The sequence below is a fragment of the Gossypium raimondii genome, chromosome 3 (assembly GCF_025698545.1).
Source record: "Gossypium raimondii isolate GPD5lz chromosome 3, ASM2569854v1, whole genome shotgun sequence".
In the NCBI taxonomy this organism is placed as follows: Eukaryota; Viridiplantae; Streptophyta; class Magnoliopsida; order Malvales; family Malvaceae; genus Gossypium; species Gossypium raimondii.
The window spans coordinates 30,996,722-31,016,810 of NC_068567.1; the positions used below are offsets into that span (position 1 = coordinate 30,996,722).

Consider the following 20,089-nt stretch of genomic DNA (forward strand, 5'->3'; position numbering starts at 1 on the left):
TCTTTATTTATTTTGTTTGCTTTCCTCATTCGTGGTATAATTGTGTTTACATTTAATATTTTGCATGTCATGGATTATTGTTTTTATTTCGTTTATTTATTTGTTTATATTATTTTTATGCCATTGATGTATTTATTATTGTTGTATTTATTATTATAGCATTTGTACGTATAATATAACGTTACATCATCTTTTACTCAAATTTAAAAATAGAAAATTTTCAAAATTGAGATAATGCTCGTATTTAGGATTTTCAAGGAAATTGAGCCCTAACGTATTGGGTTCCGATTTTCTTCGTTAAATCTAACAATCGAGCATTTCCCTTTAATCAAAAATAAGAACTCATTATTGGGAATTCAACACGTTGTGTCCTAACGTATTGGATGTGACGCATTGATTTCTCGAAATGAAGATTTTTTCTAAAAAATAATAAAGGAAATATTTCGAGTTTGGGATTTTGGAGGAATTGTGCTCTAACGTATTGGGCCGCGATTTCTTAAATCTTGAAAAAATGGATATTCTTTTAAATTTTTATTACACGAGTATTCTGGCCTAATTCATTTTTGAGGAAATTAGAATGTCGTGCCCTAACGCATTGGGTGTGGCATTTTCTTTCTCTGAAATGATAAAGGTCTTAATACATAATGTTTAAGTGTTTTGGCTAAGGATTATATTTTTCAAATTTTCGACATTAAGACATTAATTAATTAACTAGGTACCAATTTTTGGGCGTAATGAGGGTGCTAATCCTTCCTCATACGTAACCGACTCCCGGACCTGTTTTTCTAAAATTCGTAGACCAAAGTCGTTTTTAGGTGACCCAATCACACCTTAATAAAAGATTGGTGACGACTCCCAATTTTTCCAATTTTTATTGAAACTAAATTTTTGTTTTTTTTAAATAAAAAATGGTTTCGACAGCTTGGCGACTCTACTGGGGACCAAACATTTTAAAAAAATAAGAGAGTCGAGCCGCAAAGTTGATTAATTTTTGTCTTATAGTTGAAAAAATGAAATTCATTTTTAAATTCTCTTGCATTCATGCTTAATTGATTTAAGTACTTTAAATTATTTTGCATTATGCATTACATTTACTGGATAATTTTACCCTCAAGTGGGAGTGTGAAGCTATTCCTTCGTGAGGTTTTCACCTTTGTATAGGATAGTGGATCGCTTTCGGGATACATCGGTACTTATGCCTTCGTGAGATTTTCAACTCCGTATAGTCATAGGGAAAATGTGTCCCCCTAAACTGAACTTGATCTATATGAGCCTATAATGGGTGAAGATCAAGGATTTTTATAAGACTCTGTTTAATAATACTTTTATTAAGTATTAAAATTGCAGTTTTAAATTAATACATTTTGTTTAATGAAATTATTATATTTGCACTTATACGCCAAAAATGGCTTGAATGTTATTAAAACTATTAATGATTCCATTTAAATTGAGTAAAGCAACAACTATCAAATGGTTTATATTTATAACTTTATAAAATTTTAAAAGCTTTCGCCAAAAATATTTTGAAGTTAGCTTGATTTCAAGTAGTGACACACCATACTCAGATCTTATCATAGGGTCGAGTTTGGCGTGTTACGATATCTCTCCATTATTAAAGGAAAATAGTTCTTGAAATCGACTACACCATCAACAATTTCTTTCATGGATGAACAATGTAGAATCCCAAAAGGTTAGGTTTGGTTTGGGTTTTTTTGGATGAAAATTAAACCAAATCGTTCCATTTGCTTTTTTTACTTTTAAAACTAAACCGTATAGAATAAAAATTAAAATATCTGAAATCTATAATTGTGATTCAATTTGGCAGTTTTTACCAAATTTGAGTTTTGTAAAACACACAATATCACTTTGTTTTGCGCTAAAAAAAAATCTAACATTACAATTCTTTTTTTTTCAACAATTTTAATATATGCTCTAGATTCATTTATATATTTATAAAGTGAATTAAATTATTAAATTAATATCATAATCATCAATAAGATTATTTAAAAATCATTTTAAGTTAAGGTATTAAGTTGATAAATCATTCAAAGGTGTTAAAAGGAAAGGTAATACATAAATCATCAAGATACCTAATGTTTTTCTATGTCATTTTTTTAGTTTAATTAGTTATGTGCCATATAATTGATTAAATTCATAACTATCAAACATATATAATTGTGAAAAGTTGTTTCTTTTATAAATAAAGTATTATAAATTTTAATAAATTATTTTCCTAAAATTAGAATTATGCTTATAATTATTATATTTAAGAAATGATTCACTTTTATCTTTTGTATGATCATATCTAGTTAATAATAATAATAATAATAATAATAATAATAATAATAGGGTTAAACGATTTAGTCTATATAGATATTGAAATGGTCAATTTATTATTCTATTAGGACTATTCCATTAAACATGTATTTTTTCATTTAGTTTGATTTTGAATAAAATAAGTTTCATGTGGCAAAACCGAACTTGAACCAAATAGTGTGGTGTGAGTAATAACACCAACCCAAAATCGAACCCAATAATATAAAATCAAAACTGAACTGAATACATTGGTTCAAATCAATTTTTCAATTTTCTCGATTTCTTTACTTAGCTTTATATAGTACTATTTCGAGGGGATGATAATAGAGATAAAAGAAGGAAGAAAAGATGGGGGGATTTCCAGGAAAGAGAGTGTGGCATTAGCAGCCAATTTATTGTAAAAATACTTTTTATATAAAAAATTTAATAAATTATATAAATTTTAAAATAAACTTTAGTTTATAATTCTATTTTTATATTTTTATATGTTTATATATTATTTTTATTAATTTTATAATTATTTTACAACTTTTATGATTTTTTAATATTTTTACTATTTTTCATTATTTTTAAATTTAAAAAATATTTTTTATGCTTTTAAACAATTTTTATAATTTTCTACTATTTTTATGACTTATATTTTTTTATTTACAATTTTTATATTTTTATTAGAAAACTAAAGACTAAGTCCCTTGGAAATTTCAATGTCCTCAAAGAGTTAGATATTTTATTTGACTCGTTCTGAAACAAAGTCTCCTTATCAATTCGGAGTGTGCAAAAAGAGAGATCGGGTCGGATGGTTCTTGTGACCTATGTGGTTATGCCTCTAAAGATATATTACATGCTATTCGTAATTGTCTTGGAGCTAAGGATATATGGTCCAAAATTATACTTACAGTTAAGTTTGATACTTTTTTCCCTGGAAATGTGCATGAGTGGGTTGCAGCTAATCTACAGAATAATCTTAGGATCAGATGGAAGAGGTTGGTTGGCAATGCTTTTTTGGAATGGTAGCATAACATATCTGGAAGAACTGGAATTTATTTATTTTTCAAGTAATAACGTGGAGTGCTGAGGAATTGATTAAAGTCTTGTACAGTTGGGCCAAACAATATACCTCTTTCCATGAGGTAAATGCTTCTAGTTGGCAAGCTCAGATCTCAATTCCACCCATGTTCGGGAATTGGATCCAATGAAACTTTGATGGTGCAGTAAAAGAGAATTCTAGGTTTGCTATGATTGGGGGAGTCTTGCGTGACAGGTACGGTAGATGGATTCTTGGGTTTAACTTATTTGTAGGAATATGTTCTATTCTAGATGTTGAATTGTGGGGTATTTGGGATGGTTTGACGATTGCACTTGATAGAGGTTTTGACAGATTGATTATCTTCTCAAATAGTTAAGAAGCGATACAAGTTTTACAGAGCAGTTCTACAAAGGTATTGAATTCCACTTTGGTTAGAAGAATCAAAATGTTATTGGCTAAAATAGTGCATTGGTCGATTCATCACATATCTAGATAGTATAATAAAGAGGCTAACAGTCTAGCTAAAATGACTACGGGTAATAGTAGTGGTTTCCAGTTATTCAAAACGCCTCCAAAGGGACTTGAGTTTTAATTATGAGTAATTTATTGTAATGTTTTTTTATTCATAAAAAAAGATTAAGTCTGATGTTGCCATGTGTCACTATATAATTGGCCCGTTAACTAATCTTAACACAATCAGTGTGGTTAAAAACAGAAATCATTAAACGAGGGACTTAATTGATTTTTTTTTATTAATCACAATGACTCAATTAGGTTTGATTAAGTTGGAAACTTAATTATTTTTTATTTTTTTCTTACGGCTTTTTATACCATAGATTAAATTGTTTAGTTCGCTTAAATTTGATTTTGTATTTAAAAGATGGTTTTAATATTAAATAGAATATATAATTAATAAATTATATTATGGTCTTTCTATAAAAGGTCAAATATTCAAATATGATCAAATTAAAATTTTCAAATTTGGCTATTAGTCCCTATACTATGTAAAAGTTGTAGATTTAATTCTTATACTTAAATTTGGTCAATTGTAGTTCTTATACTTTTAAATTAGTCAATTTTAGGCCTTGTACTTTTGGAATTTTAAAATTTTAGTCCTAACCAAAACAATAGGAATTAATTTCTACTATTAGCCCTAAACTATGTGTAAACATAAAGATTTGATCCTTATTCTTTAATTTGATCATTCTTAGTTCCTATGCTTTTTGAATTTTGTAATTTCAATCTTAACGCAAAACAACAGTCATTAAATGCATAAATTATTTTTTTTGTGAGTATTATGTTGAAATGGCACGTTGACATGACATTACACATATTGATGCGTGATCGTATTCGTGAATTCGATTACAATACGCTAAATTTCCTAATTGTTTCATTTTGTATCATCTCGATTTAGCATTCAAGGTGAAATTGTGGATAATGGAAACTTGGTAGATGAAAAAGACGAAAAAATAGGTTGGATGGATGACTTGCACGAATCAAACACTTAGAAATTAACCAACGATACAAGAGATCGTGACCTGGTTTCTATAAAGTGAAACAACAAACAAATCTTTGAAGAAAAAGAAGTAAACTGTGACCCGCTATTTAGCAAAATAGGAACCATCAGTACATTAGAACGCCACACTTCAAAAAATAAAGAAAGAATGGAAGTGATAAGTTCAAAAAGAAAGGGTTTGATGCCACAAGGAGAACCTTGATAAGTCCAGATAAGTTAGACCAAGATCAAAGCGATAGAATTCTCACATAAAACTCAAAAATATTCATTTATCTAATCAAAGATCTGTTTACAGGATATTTATGGGCACTTTTGTGACTATTCAAATGCCTATGTGAGACTTTTCATATTCAGCCATTAACTAGCATTATTACAAGCACTAATTTCATTTTTAACTCTTGTAGGGAAGCTAATGAGTCATGTCTCTTCATTAGAATCTAATGTAGTTGAAAAGGCATGTCAATTCTCCTTAATGAAGACATAATGTATCCTTAATGTGTTTAATTGATGTCCCTTCAGCTCCCTTGAAACCAAATTATAAAAGCTTGTGTAACATCCTCTTAAATGGCATCATGATGAAGGTTTAAGACTCCAAAAACGTTCAGACTTGAAGAGTCTCCTTTGGTCCATTAAACAACCTCCATAATGTTCTTTAAAAGGGTTTGAAACCGTCCAACTTAAAGAATCTTTAATCTATGAAAAGTCACCTACAAAATAGATATTTAAGCATTAAACAATAACTTAAAACATTCATAAAAACAACATATTTAATAACACTCATGCACACAAATTAAATAAACATGCAACTTAAACCATACTTGAAGTAAATTAACAAATGAGACGATTTAATGCATGACTTATTTAATATGAAAAACACATAATGCAGGTCTTAAAGAATGCTAATGTATTAATGTAATGCATTAACTAAAGACGCATTCAATAAACAAGAAACATAATGCACATTTTAAAAGATGTAGATGTATTAATGCAAAACATTAAATAAAGATGCATTTAACAAACAAAACACATAATGAAGCAGATCATTAAACAAAGATGCATTTAACAAACAAAACACTTAATTAAAAACTGAAGAGTTTGTTCAAGCTAATCAAACTGTCACATGCAACACATTGCATGGAATTGGATCGTTATCTTGAGTCCAATAGAAATTGGACTTCTCATGTTCGGCCTAAACTTGCTGAATCAACCCTAACATCGCCTCTTTGAGTTTCTTGGATCTAACTCAAGTCATAGGCCCAATAGGAATTCCAATTGGATGTCTTCTTGAATTCTCCTCATCTTTCAACCCGATTGGTATAGACGTGGACGACTTTGATTTTGTTCCAATCGATTATTCATCAAACGCTCCCATGCATGTATCACATATGATAATATTTTTTTCAAAAATAATAGAAGTTAACTTAATGAATTTAATAGCTACCATTTGGTAAGGATTAGAATTTCAAAATTAGAAAAGTACAAACATTAAAAATGATCAAATAAAAGCATAAAGACTTAATTCACAATAAGACTAATAGCGAAATTTAACCATTTTTTCAATTTAGTTAATAAATAATTTCATATAATGCAGTAGATTGATTGGTTGATAAATTTCGATTCAGCTAATTAAACCTAAAGTTTTGATCCAATTTTACAATGGAAATTTGTAAAGTCTATTCAATTTACTATAAAATTTTACTATTAGTTTTTATATTATAGGTAAGTTGTGAGTTTTATGTCAGTACTTTAATTTAGTCATTTGTAGTATATGTATTCTTTTAATTTTGAAATTTTATTCTAACCAAACAACAAACATTAAATTAAATTAGTTAAGTTAAATTTTGTTATTTTGAGATCTTATGTGACAAACATATTATTACATGTGTAACACTATACAATTTACTATTTCCACTCACAAAAGAGTATTACCATTTTAATTTATGGATTTAACGGTTACCATTTGAATTAGTATTGAAATTTAAAAATTTTAAAAATATAAAGATTAAAAATATCAAATAATATCAAATTAAATAACAATTATTAAATCCGTAACTTACACATAATACGAGATTAATAATAAAATTTAACCTACAAAATTTAATTACTACCATTAAATTTGGTAGGCGATATTGGGTTAAAGGGCCCGGTTATGTTTAATGGGCTGAGTCCAGAAACGGAGCTTTTCATCATTGACTTTTTTTTGCATTAAACAGAGTTTTCTCGGTACCCAAATTTGGTAAATTTTAAGAACCGTAAACTGATTGAAGAAAAGATACCCCAAATCAAATCACTGACTAAAATCAAACTCAAATGCGATTCCGAGTTATAGGGTTTTAGGTATTTTCCTTTTCCAGTTAATAATTTTCTTTACTCAGCTTTATTTTTAATCTTAATTTAAAAAAAATCCTTTTTTATTAATGTAAAATTTGGGGGTTTAATTGATTTTTAATCTTGTTTTTACAGTGATACTTTGATTCGAGAACTGGAACAATGTCTACTAATTTTTGAAAGCCCCACATTGGCAAAAGCTGAGAAAATTAACTATTTTTTCTTTTCAGGTATTTTCTCTTTCTTTTTTAGCCTTTTATTTTTGGGTTCTAATTTGTGTGTGTGTGTTTAAGTATTATTATTATTTTATTTTCATCTTCTCTGATGTTTCTTAGACTTGCACTGTAGAAATATCCTTTTTTAGCTGATAATAATTTTTTCAATTAATTTGTGTGTTTAAGCTTTATTTTATGTTGGGTCTGTTCTGGTTTACCTTATATTTCATTTATTTTTTCATGATTTGAAGTTCATAATATTTTGTTTTTGAAAATGAAAAAGAAATTTGAGTAATTTTTTTAGTTAGGAATTTATGCCCAGGTATATATTGATTCACAGTTACTGTACATAAATTTCAATTTGTCATTCAGTTGCAAGCTGTTAAGGAGTGCTTATTGTAGTTCTTTCACTATGTTTCTCGGATTCGGGTGTGTTAAAAGGAGGGCATGTGTCTAACATAGGCATGTTTAACTTTGTTGCTAAGTTTTTATCATGAATTTGAAGGGTCTTTGGAGGGTCATATTGGAATGCACGAAGCATGAGTGTCGGACATGATGATAACTTCAAGGAAAATGAAGATTTGGAAAGGTTGAATAATTTTGGGGGGGGGGGGGGGGGAATGAAATAGTTGGTTGAAAAGTGTTACCTTTTAGGAAGTGCTAACTTGTTGTGATGATCATATGTTTAATTGTACATTTCACATTGTTCATCTATTGACCAGAGTGAGTTTTTTGGGTTTCCTTTTCATTGCTTTCAAGTATCTGGTCTTTAAGAGTTTCGATTGTGTTTTTTTTTCCTTCCATTTCATGTACATTTTCATTTTCATTTTCCATCAGTTCAGTGGAGCGAGTTTTTCAGGTTTTCCATTTTGTCAATTTCAAGCATCTGGTCCTATGAGTTCTGTTCATGTTTTCTGTTTCCATTTCATTGTACATTTTGCATTTTCCATCTATTGAATGGACTGATGTTTTCGGGTTTCCATTTCATTTCTTTCAAGTGTCTGGTCTTTATAATGTCCGATCGTATCTTCTGTTTCCATTTCATTTTACGCTTTGTATTTTCCATGGGTTGAATGAAGTGACTTTTCCAGGTTTCCATTTCACTGCTTTCAAGTGTCTGGCCTTTATAAGTTTCGTTGTTGTTTTCTGTTTCCATTTCATTTTGCGTTTTCCATCCACTAAATGGAGTGAGTTTTTTGGGTTCTAGTTCATTGCTTTCAAATATCTGCTCTTTGTATGTTCTGTTTGTGTTTTCTGATTCCATTTCATTGTACATTTTGCATTTTCTATTCATTGACTGGAGCGAGTTTTTTGGGTTTTCCAATTCATTGCTTTCAAGTACTCTTCATAAGTCGGTGTGCGTGAAACACTACATTAAAAGTTGTACATTACAAACTATGAAACAAATTGATTAGTTTTCGATTAAAATTTTGGGTACAAATTACCATGAATAAAAGATTTTTGAGTACAAAATTGTTTTCCTCTTGGTATTGGACTTTTATGTGGAATGACAACTATTTTCTCATCCATGAAGGGGCTGAATTTCAATATAGTAAGAAAAACTATGTTGATAAATGTACTTAGAATTTCTTTGTATTCTTTTGTTCCAAATAATAAAACGAAGATCATGAAAATTCTTACGGCTTTTCTTTCTTCAGGTACAAAGAAGAGCATTGAGGTTGCGATCGAAGAAACATTTCACTTGTTTTTGTACAAAAATGACAATGAAACCATCAAGTAACATTTGGATTCGACGTCAGCAGTGTCCATGCGGAGATTGGAAGTGTTATGTTAAGTATGAAGGAGATGATCAGACATCGGTAAGCTCTCAGCTAATAAAAAACGAGACAACTTCAACATCGTCATCATCAGAAGCTGTCTTTATGCCATATGTTGGTCAAATATTCAAAACTGATGAAGATGCTTTTGAGTACTATAGCAATTTTGCACGGAAGAATGGATTTTCGATACGGAAAGCACGGTCCACAGAAAGCCAGAATTTAGGGATCTACCGACGGGATTTTGTCTGTTATCGGTCGGGGTTTAATCAACCAAGAAAAAAGGCCAATGTGGAGCATCCGAGAGATCGGAAATCAGTGCGATGCGGATGTGATGCGAAATTGTATTTGACAAAAGAAATCGTCAACGGTGTGACTCAATGGTACATTTCACAATTTAGTAATGTCCATAACCATGAATTGTTGGAAGATGACCAAGTACGTCTGCTTCCGGCATATCGGAAAATTCAGGAAGCTGATCAGGAAAGAATTCTTTTACTCTCCAAAGCCGGGTTTCCTGTCAATCGCATTGTGAAGGTGTTGGAATTAGAAAAGGGAGTTCAGCCCGGACAATTGCCCTTTATCGAGAAGGATGTTCGGAATTTTGTACGGACATGTAAAAAGTCTGTTCAAGAAAATGATGCTCTACTTACTGAGAAAAGAGAAAATGATACATTGGAACTTCTCGAGGCCTGCAAGGCTATGGCGGAGAGGGATGCCGATTTTGTTTACGATTATACAACAGATGAAAACAGTAAGATTGAAAATATTTCATGGTCATATGCAGATTCAGTCCGTGCATATACTGTGTTTGGTGATGTGGTTACCTTTGACACCACGTATCGATCTATTACCTATGGGTTGCTTCTCGGAGTATGGTTTGGTATAGATAATCACGGAAAGCCAGTTTTTTTGGGATGTGCTTTACTGCAAGATGAAAGTTTGAATTCTTTTGCTTGGGCTTTACAGGTTCGTGGACATCAATTATTTGTTCCCAATCTGTAATTGTCTTATTGTCTATTTATGGCTTTCTTCTTTTGAACAGACTTTTCTTCGTTTCATGAGAGGTAGATGTCCGCAAACAGTTCTAACAGATATTGATTCAAGCCTAAGAGATGCAATTGCAAGGGAATTGCCTGATACAAAACATGTTATATGTTCATGGCATGTTCATTCAAAATTATCGAGTTGGTTCACGCCGTCGCTTGGATCACAGTATGAAGAGTTCAAAGCCGAATTCGATATGTTGTGTCACTTAGAGGGTATAGAGGAGTTTGAACATCAATGGAATCATTTGGTTGCCCGTTTTGGACTTGCCTCTGATAAGCACATAGCTTTATTATTTTCATATCGAACATCCTGGCCACTTTCTTACATCCGAAGTTACTTTCTTGCTCGTTCAATGACGGCTGAGTTTTATCAGTCTTTGGATGAATTTTTTAAACGAATCTTGAGTGGACAGACATGTTTACAATTATTCTTTGAGCAGGTCTGTTGGTTAGGAATGTAAGAGAAACTTTTCCCTGTTTATTAAACCGTATATCTCGAACCACGTTTTAAACATTTGCTTTCCGCAGGTTGGGTTTGCTGCAGATTTAAGAAACCGAAGTAAAGAAGCATTGCAATACATGCATACCAAGACGTGCTTACCAATTGAAGAAAACGCAAGAAGTATTCTTACACCTTATGCATTCAATGCATTACAACATGAGATTGTGCTGTCGATGCAATATGCAACAACGGAATTGGCAAATGGATCATATCTTGTACGACACTATAAGAAAATGGAAGGTGAATATCTTGTGATTTGGATATCACAAGATGAGCAGATTCATTGCTCATGTAAGGAGTTTGAACATTCCGGGATATTGTGCCGGCATTGTCTTCGAGTACTTACAGTGAAAAACTATTTTGAAATCCCGGAGAAATATATTCTGTTCCGGTGGAGATTGGAGAGTTCATTGGTTGCTCTGGAAGATCGAAATGGCCAATGTAACAGTGATGAGTATGCTCAAGTCTTTCATTCTCTAGCTGCAACTCTTTTGACTGAATCACTGTTTACAAAGGAACGATTCAATCATGTTCATCGGGAACTTTCAAGACTCCTCGAGCATGTCCAGAACATGCCAGTATCTAACGAGTTTGCTTCGAATATGGCAGCTAACAACATCAGTGAGTCATAGGTTTGGTGGTACGAAATCACAGCTAATAGATTGACTTGGAGCTTGCTTGCTTGTCGGAACATTTCGGAGCTATACATGTGATTTATAATACATTCAGCTGTAAAGGTTGGTATTCGAAAGATATCGGGGTTTGTGGAGGATGAGATACACAAGTGGTGAATGCTTTTGATAGATACTAGACATCAAAACACTGTGAGAACAACATGGAGATGGGAATATACTGACTTTTTCATTCTCTTTTCACAGATTATTTTTCAGGTTTCAAGGTTGGTATCATATATTAAGTTTAATAGTTTTCCCTTTTTTCTTTTACCTGGTAAGACATCATCGAAAACTTTATCAACATCACATGTAAATATGCCAACTTTATATAATTCAATTTTGGGGGGCATAGAGAGGAATTTGGATATGGGATATGTCTTGTATTGGAAGGTTTTCGGAGGATGATGTGTATAATTATTTATGAAAAGTATAACAATGTAGTTTATCGTTCGGTAAGGGATTTCTTGCCCCTATTATAATTCATTGTCGGCCTTCATCTATGTATTTTCCTTTTCCTAATGAAAATGACAGCATGCATTTTATTCCTTAACTTGAAAATTTCGATAAATTAATCTTTATATATTAGATCAAAGAACAAATTAATTTTTCTATAAAATTTTTTATTCATTTCTAATGTTGAAAACTAGTGTGGTTAACAGTGACATGCCACGCATACCTCATTCTATTGTACAAAGATTAAATTACTCATTTTTATTTTTTATTTTGAATAGAAGAGACAATACAATTGGACTCTTACTGGTACTTTTACCAAAATATACCCTTTTATATATGCAAAAAATAATATTAGAGAAATAATTATTTGCGTTTGGCACACATCGGACAACTTTCTGGACATGAGTATGTAAATGTACTTCAAAGATTCTTCACATACATGAAAATCTTCAAAATAAAATATATATATATATATATTTATGTCATAAAAACCCAAGACTGAGTCTAACAAGAGTAACATAGTCAGCTACAACACTAAACAACAAACAAAAATGTTAAAAGACAGCAGGAATTGAAGCAGAAGCAGAAGCATCAATGGCCTTTGAGTTTACCCTCTTCAGCCATCTTTCTACGTATCTCATGAGCTGCATTGAAAATGCCAAGCGTGGGTTGGTTGCATACGAAGCACTTCTTATTCTTCGCATGATGCTGAAACAGACAACCAAAATGCAATTGCTTCCTTTGCTTTCGAAAGAAATCAATACAATGCACACAAAATCAAATCCAAAATCGAATCTTTCAATTTGATCAAAAGTTAACATTTAGAAAATACTCTAATTGTTAAATAGATATAACTAATAATATAAATGTGTTGTACCAAAATAATAATAAATGTATAATTGAGTAAAGGTTCGAATCTCATAAACTACAAATAACAATGTTTTGAATTTATAAATTGAACTATATTAAAATTTATCTATCTTTTACTAATTAATTAATACTTATTAATTATATGTATTAGTTACATATGTTTTTATATAAATTTTGCATGCATATTAATATTTATATGCTTGTGCCTTGGTTTACTCGGGTGAGCGCTTTTTTTGCCCTGCGCCTAGCGCCCTTGACAACTTTGATCTCCCTAGGGTTAATATACTATATCAGATTGGACAGCCTATCATTCCCTACTCAACCGGTATGTCCGGAAGGTGGTCTTTTGATCACTGAGTAAAATGTAAACCATATTGAATCATATGACAAGAAATACTAGATATAGACATGGCACAAATAAGACATTTAAGGAAAAAGAAAATTAATCTACACGAAAAGGCATAAGAGGGTACCTTTAAAGCACAGTGCTCGCAGAAGTAGTGCTTGCATTTAGTAACAACAGGATCAACAAATGGCTGCCGGCAAATAAAACAGGCAAAGGGCAATGTATCATCATCATCATCATCACTCTGAACTACCCCTGCCTCATCATCGTCATCCCCCTCACCCAAAGCAAGATTTCTTTTCCTTGCTTTCTCTGCTTCTTCCCACTCTTTCTCTAACTGCCACCCAGACTTGTAATCTCCACGGTCATGCATAAACTTACATGAATCTCCATAACCACAGTAACCGGTTTCTTTGTAGTCTTTACAGATGTCGGGTTGATAATCAAATCTTGCTGAAACCCTGATGTGGGCAGAAGCTCTAAGAGGTCCATGAGAGCCACCTGCTTTCTCACTGGCAACGGTTTGTTCTCTTCGAAATCCAGCTTTATGATCCACATAGCCATGCATTCCAGTGTACAATTTTTCTCCCCCAGAGCTTGTGCTTTTCCCCTTCAAAGCCTCCTCTGCTCGCTTAAGAACTTTCTCACGTATAGCTCGAGCATCTTTCGTAAACTCAGTCTCAGTTTCTAAGATTGCTGTAGCTCCGCTATCATTTTGGACTTGAATTTCCTTGGAAGACTCAAATTGTAAAACCAGCTTGTGAGATTCAGTACTTGATTCAGTGGCAGTAGCACTCTTGGAAGATCCAGTTGAAAAGTACAACTTATTGTCAGGCTTCGAAGCCTTTTTTTGATTGTGCAACAAAGATGTGCCATTTCTGGAGTCTTCATCTTCATCCTCATTTATGGTCCTTTTCCTTATGTTTTTGCCCTTCGTTGGCTTCCTAAAGAAGTTGCAGACTGAAAAACCAAAGAATTAATTAATGGATCTATGATAAGATTTATGGCTACACAAACCATTGAGGGTGGTTCTAGATCTAGTCCAAAATGAACTGTCACAGGGGATCTTTTGAAGCCATTTAGTTCAGAAAATGGTAAGGTAGCCCATAGATGGGGAGCAACTCCATCGATGGGTGTTTTAACTATAAGTAAATATCCATATATAGCTTCAAGAAAAAAAATAAAAGAAAGGACAAAATTTACCTTGTTCAGATTGTTGAGGTTCTGTTTCAGATTGCCGAAGTTCCTTTCCAGGATCCTGGAGCTCGCTTGAATCTGCCATCTTAATAGACAGAAAAGAACAAAGGCTTATAGATTCCTTGCCTCAACCAAGATTAACTTTAATTTGAGTGGTTTTAAACTAAAATCAGTCAAAATCCTTACTATTATTAATTAAAACTAGCGAGACATACATGATCGACAAACTAACTGGTGTCCTAACTAAATATCTACATATATTATATGGAAAGGCTAAATGCTCAATTCAGGACCCAATTGTATACAAATAGGAATTGGATATAAATCGAGGAGTGAGAGGGATCTAAAAAATGGAGTAAAAGAGGAACCCTAAACCCCAACTTGTTTTGCAGAGCTTTCGATTTTTTTTCTTATTTGTTTTGAAAATCATGATACTTGTCCAATTTATACCTACACAGCAGCCTTATACAACATTCGTTTCACATGTATTAATTTCACCCAAAAGTTTTTCATTAGTCCCAACACCAAAAGCTTAAAGCTTTTTATGCGTTATTATTGAAAATTAATTTCAGCAGTTCTTCAAAATGTCGGGTTCTAAATTAGAGCATTTAGCCTCATGAAAATGATATTAAAATTCATACATACATCAAAGATTTTCAAAACATAATACTTCTCGACATTTTATGACCCTAATCATAAATATAACCACAATTACATTAATAATGATTGCAAGTGTCGATTTTATCAATAATACAAAACTTACAACGATGGTACTAACAATGGAAATTGTGAACTTTATTATAAAAATAAAATAAAATGAAATTCGAAAAAACTTTCAGCATAAACATAAAACCTATAAAAGCTAAATAAATCTAAATAGAAATCAAACATTACCCGATAAATAGTAAACCTAAAACTTGAAATCAAGAATCGAAGAAGCTCAATTTCTACTCACCTAATTTAATGGAAAGGAAAACCAATTGATAGGACGGCAGCGATAGCGGCTTCAGTTGAAAAAAGGGCGTAGCGAAACGGCGAGAGAAAGAGGAAAAGAATGTCGGCGGCGAAAGAGGACAGTGGCGGCGCTCCCGGCGGCGAGTGGTGGAAGAAAGAAATAATTTCGAGTGGACTGGGGCTGGAAATGTCTAAAATTTTAGGGCCAATATAAATATGAAAAATCCCAAATAGAATATGTTTTGGTCGGATATTAAAGGGTTAATATGCTATTTGGTACCTGAGTTTCACTTTAATGTTCAATTTGGTACCTGAGTTTGGCTTCAATATTATTTTGGTACTTGATTTTTTTCAATTTGATGCTTGAGTTTTTTTTGTTTCAATTAAGTACTTGAGTTTGACTTTAATTTTCAATTTGGTACCTGAGCTTCCTTTTGTCTCTATTAAGTTTTTATGTTTTTTGACTAGAGCACATGTGCCAAATATTTATTGAGCCATATGATGTCATTTGGTGTGGGTACTAAATTGAACATTAAAGCTAAACTTAGACGCCAAATTAAAATAAAAAATTTAGATACCAAATTGAACACTGAATCCAAACTTAGGTACCAAATGGTATATTAAATCAAATTTTAGACCAATAGTTTTTTTTTTTACTTCAAGAATTCAAATCATTAAATTATTTTTAGGGTTAGTATTTGGTATATTGAAAGTGTATATATTTTATCCCATAAACAGCCTTAAAATTTGGCATGTGTTTATATATATTTATCTTTGAATATTTTACTATACTCATATAAGACACTTGTCATCACACTCACTAAACTCCACTAAGAGTGTGCCAAATATTTTCACTTATTTTAACCTATTCATTATTAGGATTAAATCCAAGCATTATTATTGAATCCCAAATAGAATCAATTTAAAATAATATTATTTTAAATATTTGAATTGGTTAAATTTTAATTTAAAAAGTCAATTTTTTATAAAAATAAAAATACTAAATTTATTATATGTAAAATTACAATGAAGTTGGATATTTGAATTTATTATCTATATATACTATTATTTAAGTATTTAATTGAGTTGGTATCACGAGTTAGCAAGACTGCAACTTAATTAGGGAAATTATAAAAATATCCTTTCATATTTGAAATAAGTATTATTTATAGATACTTTAACGTTTATTAAAAAAATAAAAAATATGCACAAAGAGGGAATTGTCACACTTAGGACGCCCAAACCCTAGCTGTCGATTTTCTGGAAGACTTTTTGAAGAGCTTAGTGCAAGGTAGAGGTGATCATGGGCCGGGCCGAGCGACGGCCCGCCCAAAATATGGGAGAGTTCGGGTAAAAATATAGACCCAAAAGATGGGTTTGGGCAAAAAACGAGGCCCGTTTAGAAAACGGGCCGGGCCTCGAGCACCACTTTTTTTGCCCGGGCCTATCCCGGCCCGGCCCGAATATATAATAAATATATATTTTTTTATTTTTTTATTTTTAAAATACTTTTAAAATACTTTTTTATTTTTTATTTTTAAAATAATTTTTTGGTGTTTATTAAAAAAATGAGCCGGGCCGGGCCGGGCTCGGGCTTAGGAATGTTTTCCCGAGCGGGGCCTGGACAAAATTTTAGGCCCATATTTCGGGCCGGGCCGGGCCCGGGCCTAGGACACGGGTCGAAATTTTTTACTGATCCCGGCCCAAACCCGGCCCGACCCATGATCACCTCTAGTGCAAGGGAGGCCGAGCAAGTGGGAATAAATTCTTCCAACTATAGAGTTTTCCTATAAAAATTATGCGAATCAACCTAGGTTAAGTAAGGAGGGAAGTAACCATTTGAAGTGGTGTATGGTAAGAGGATTAACAATAAGGGGAAAATATAGTGATCAAATCTTTGGTTTAAATGAAAGAAGAGATCTTTCTAGTGATTCAATTCCTAAAAGGTTTCAAACCTAACCTTCCGATATCAGAGCGAGACAAAGAAGCCTAAACCCATCCAATGAAGGAAGTGACGTGTGCTACGATCAATATCCAAACAACATGTAATAGTCCGTTTTTAGTAAAATCAAAACAGTGATTTCGAGACCACAAATCCAAAATCCAAAAATTTATTTTTTTATTATTTTATGGTCTACAGTATGACAGAAATACCATATAAAAATTTAGATAAGAAATTTTACTATTTACAGCTTAATTTGATAAAAAGAATTAAATTGCATAAAGTGCAAAAGTTGTATTTTAATAGCTAAATGTATGAAATAGCTATAGAATTTTAAAGTGGAGGTCCTTATACAGTAACTAGCCATTAAGGTTGTTAGTGGATAAGTATGGTTTGTTATTATTGAAATTTTGATTAGTTTTTAAGGTTAAATTAGTAAGTAGGTAATAAATGATAAATTAAATAAAACAAACTATTATCATCCATTATTATCATCTTCCACCAAAAATTTAAAAGAAAACCTAGCCATGGAAGCTTGAAATTTCAGCAAGCTTATTTTGCTCAATTAAGTATGAATTTTTGTCTCATTTTTTATAATTTCTATGTTTTCGGGATTGTTGTAGCTTAATCTAGCTAGTCTAGGGATTAATGTAACAACCCGAATTTTTGGCTAGTCGGAATAGTGGTTTCGGGACCACAAATTCGACGAAATTTTTTTTATATTTTCATTATATTTTTATGGTCTACGATTTCACAAAATGATTTCATGAAAATTTCGTTCGAAAATTTTGACGTTTGGGCACTCAATTTAGTCAAAAGGACTAAATTGTAAAAAGTGAAAAAGTTGAGTTCTACATGTTAGAAGTGTCCAATTGTTATGAAATTTTAAATTGGAGGTCCTTAAATGTTAATTAGACCATTGGTTAACTTGTTGGATAAAAATGGATAAGAGATGAGTGAAATAGGAAATTTTTAAGTTGGGGGCATTTTGGTCATTTAGTAATTAAAAGAATTAAAAAGGCCAAAATAGCCAAAAATTTGTCCATCTTCTCCATGGTGAACGAGATCAGTAAGGGGGAAGCCATATTTAGGGTTTTCAAGCTTCCAAGCTCCATAGTAAGTGATTTCAAGCCCCGTTTTTAATGTTCTTTACGTTTTTAGAGTCTCGGTAACTTGATTTAGCTTATTCTAGCAATAATTTAACCTAGGGTTCATATTTGGAAAAATATCCATAGGTGAAATGTGTTTATTTTGATGTTTTATGGTAGAATATAAAGCTTGAAATTATGTTAAATAACTTTTGCTAGCTGATTTTAAGTGAAAACGAGTAAATTGACATAATCGGTAAAAATACCTAATGTTCATAAGTGTTAGAGTGAGAGTTTGATGTTTCCATAGAAGGGAAAAATGTTCAGCATGTCATAAAACATAAGAAAAAGGAATAAAGTTTAATTTCCGAGCCTAGGGGTAAAATCATAATTTTGTGAAACTCTAGGGGCAAAAATATAATTTTCCAAAATATGATTTTTGGACTGGATTGAATAATGTGAGTGTTAAATAAGTTAAATGTGTTATTATAAGTCAAGTAAGACAAGGAATTGACTTTGATTAGTGAAAAAGGAAAAAATGAGAAAAAGTGAGAAATTTCTCGATTGAACATTCGGAATAAAAAAGGATACGAATGAAGTGACATAAATGATCACATGTGTGGCATGGACTGTGTGTAGGCCACTGTGTGAAAGTGAAAGTGATGTTCACGTGTGTAGTACTATGTGCAGGGTATTACGTGTACCAGAATGATAGGTCGCATGTGTAGTACTATGTGCTGGCTACTAAGCGTACTGGATAGCTTCGATCACGTGTGTAGTACTATGTGCAGGGTGATGGTCACATGTGTAGTACTATGTGCAGGCTACTATGTGAACCAATATCATTAATTATAAGGTGGTTGCTATGTGCTGATCCCACCGGATATCATTGATTACAAAGGGTGGTTGCTGTATGCTGAATCCACCGTGTATCTGTTATTATTCCTACGTGTTCATCGGGAAATTGACTAAGTAAAAATACATGAGATCATGTAACGATTAAGTGTGATTGAATGATGAATATATGTGTGGAATTAAATTGAATAATGATTGAAAGTGAAAAAGTGAAATTATGAAAAAGCAAAATTAGCAACAAAACAGTTTTGGACAGTAACAATAGTGTGACTTTGAAAAATCACCAAAAATGGTGGAAATTGAATTAGAGAGTGAATAAGATATGAAATGAAATATTAATGAGTCTATTTTTACATAAAAGAAACAGGGAAATCAAAAGAGTTATATATTTTGAGATATTTGAATTTTAGTGAAGCAGGTCGGATTGATTTTGGAATCCCTGTTTTGATTTTGGAAAATAATTAAAATTGTAAAAAATATTTATGAGTTATATTTTAGATGCCTAGAATCCTTAATGAGTCTATTTTCAAAGTAAATAAATGGAAATATCATCTGAATTCTGTACAATGAGATAATTCATTTTAGTGAAGAGAGGTCGAGATGTTGAGTAGTGAAATAAGGGTGAATTTAAAGAATAAAATGTACTAATTGGATAAGCAAAAATTCTTAAAATTTTATGGTAATAAGATATGTGAGTCTAATTTTGGGGAAAATTAATGGAACTTAATTTGGTGCTCTGTAGCTCCAGATAAAAATAATTTAGTGACTATAACTCGACTAGACAACTTTAAATTTAAATATAAGTTAATAGTGAAATTATGTATAATGCTATTTAAGCATGTTATATACATAAAGGATGTGGGATGGAGAGGAGGAGGAGGACAATAAAGTATATGAATGAATTGTGTATAATTGGTTAAATGTCTGATTATAATCGATAAATGTTGAAATAGGAATGATGCTTATATTGGTGCATTAC

At 31.7% G+C, this 20,089-nt stretch overlaps 2 protein-coding genes across 6 annotated transcripts; one reads left to right on the top strand and one right to left on the bottom strand.

Moving 5' to 3' along the window:
* Positions 1–7,087: 7,087 nt before the first annotated feature.
* On the top strand, positions 7,088–11,888 carry LOC105794042 (putative protein FAR1-RELATED SEQUENCE 10). 3 transcript variants are annotated; one of them, XM_012623019.2, is made up of 5 exons: positions 7,088–7,196; positions 7,323–7,417; positions 9,061–10,149; positions 10,226–10,669; positions 10,758–11,888. In XM_012623019.2, exons 3-5 carry the CDS (start codon positions 9,121–9,123, stop codon positions 11,361–11,363), a joined length of 2,079 nt encoding a protein of 692 aa, XP_012478473.1. In that variant the 5' UTR covers positions 7,088–7,196; positions 7,323–7,417; positions 9,061–9,120; the 3' UTR covers positions 11,364–11,888. The 3 variants fall into 3 exon arrangements, with proteins under 3 accessions (XP_012478473.1, XP_012478474.1, XP_012478472.1); XM_012623020.2 differs by lacking the exons at positions 7,088–7,196; positions 7,323–7,417 and adding an exon at positions 7,600–7,991; XM_012623018.2 differs by lacking the exons at positions 7,088–7,196; positions 7,323–7,417 and adding an exon at positions 8,045–8,954.
* A 418-nt stretch (positions 11,889–12,306) lies between these two features.
* LOC105794043 (zinc finger CCCH domain-containing protein 1) lies at positions 12,307–15,432 on the bottom strand. 3 transcript variants are annotated; one of them, XM_052628259.1, is made up of 4 exons: positions 15,227–15,432; positions 14,278–14,356; positions 13,202–14,034; positions 12,307–12,597 (listed from the first exon to the last, which is right to left on the bottom strand). In XM_052628259.1, exons 2-4 carry the CDS (start codon positions 14,354–14,356, stop codon positions 12,550–12,552), a joined length of 960 nt encoding a protein of 319 aa, XP_052484219.1. In that variant the 5' UTR covers positions 15,227–15,432; the 3' UTR covers positions 12,307–12,549. The 3 variants fall into 3 exon arrangements, with proteins under 3 accessions (XP_052484219.1, XP_052484218.1, XP_012478477.1); XM_052628258.1 differs by having other exon boundaries at positions 12,307–12,602; XM_012623023.2 differs by having other exon boundaries at positions 12,307–12,566; positions 15,227–15,431.
* Between the last annotated feature and the right edge of the window lie 4,657 nt (positions 15,433–20,089).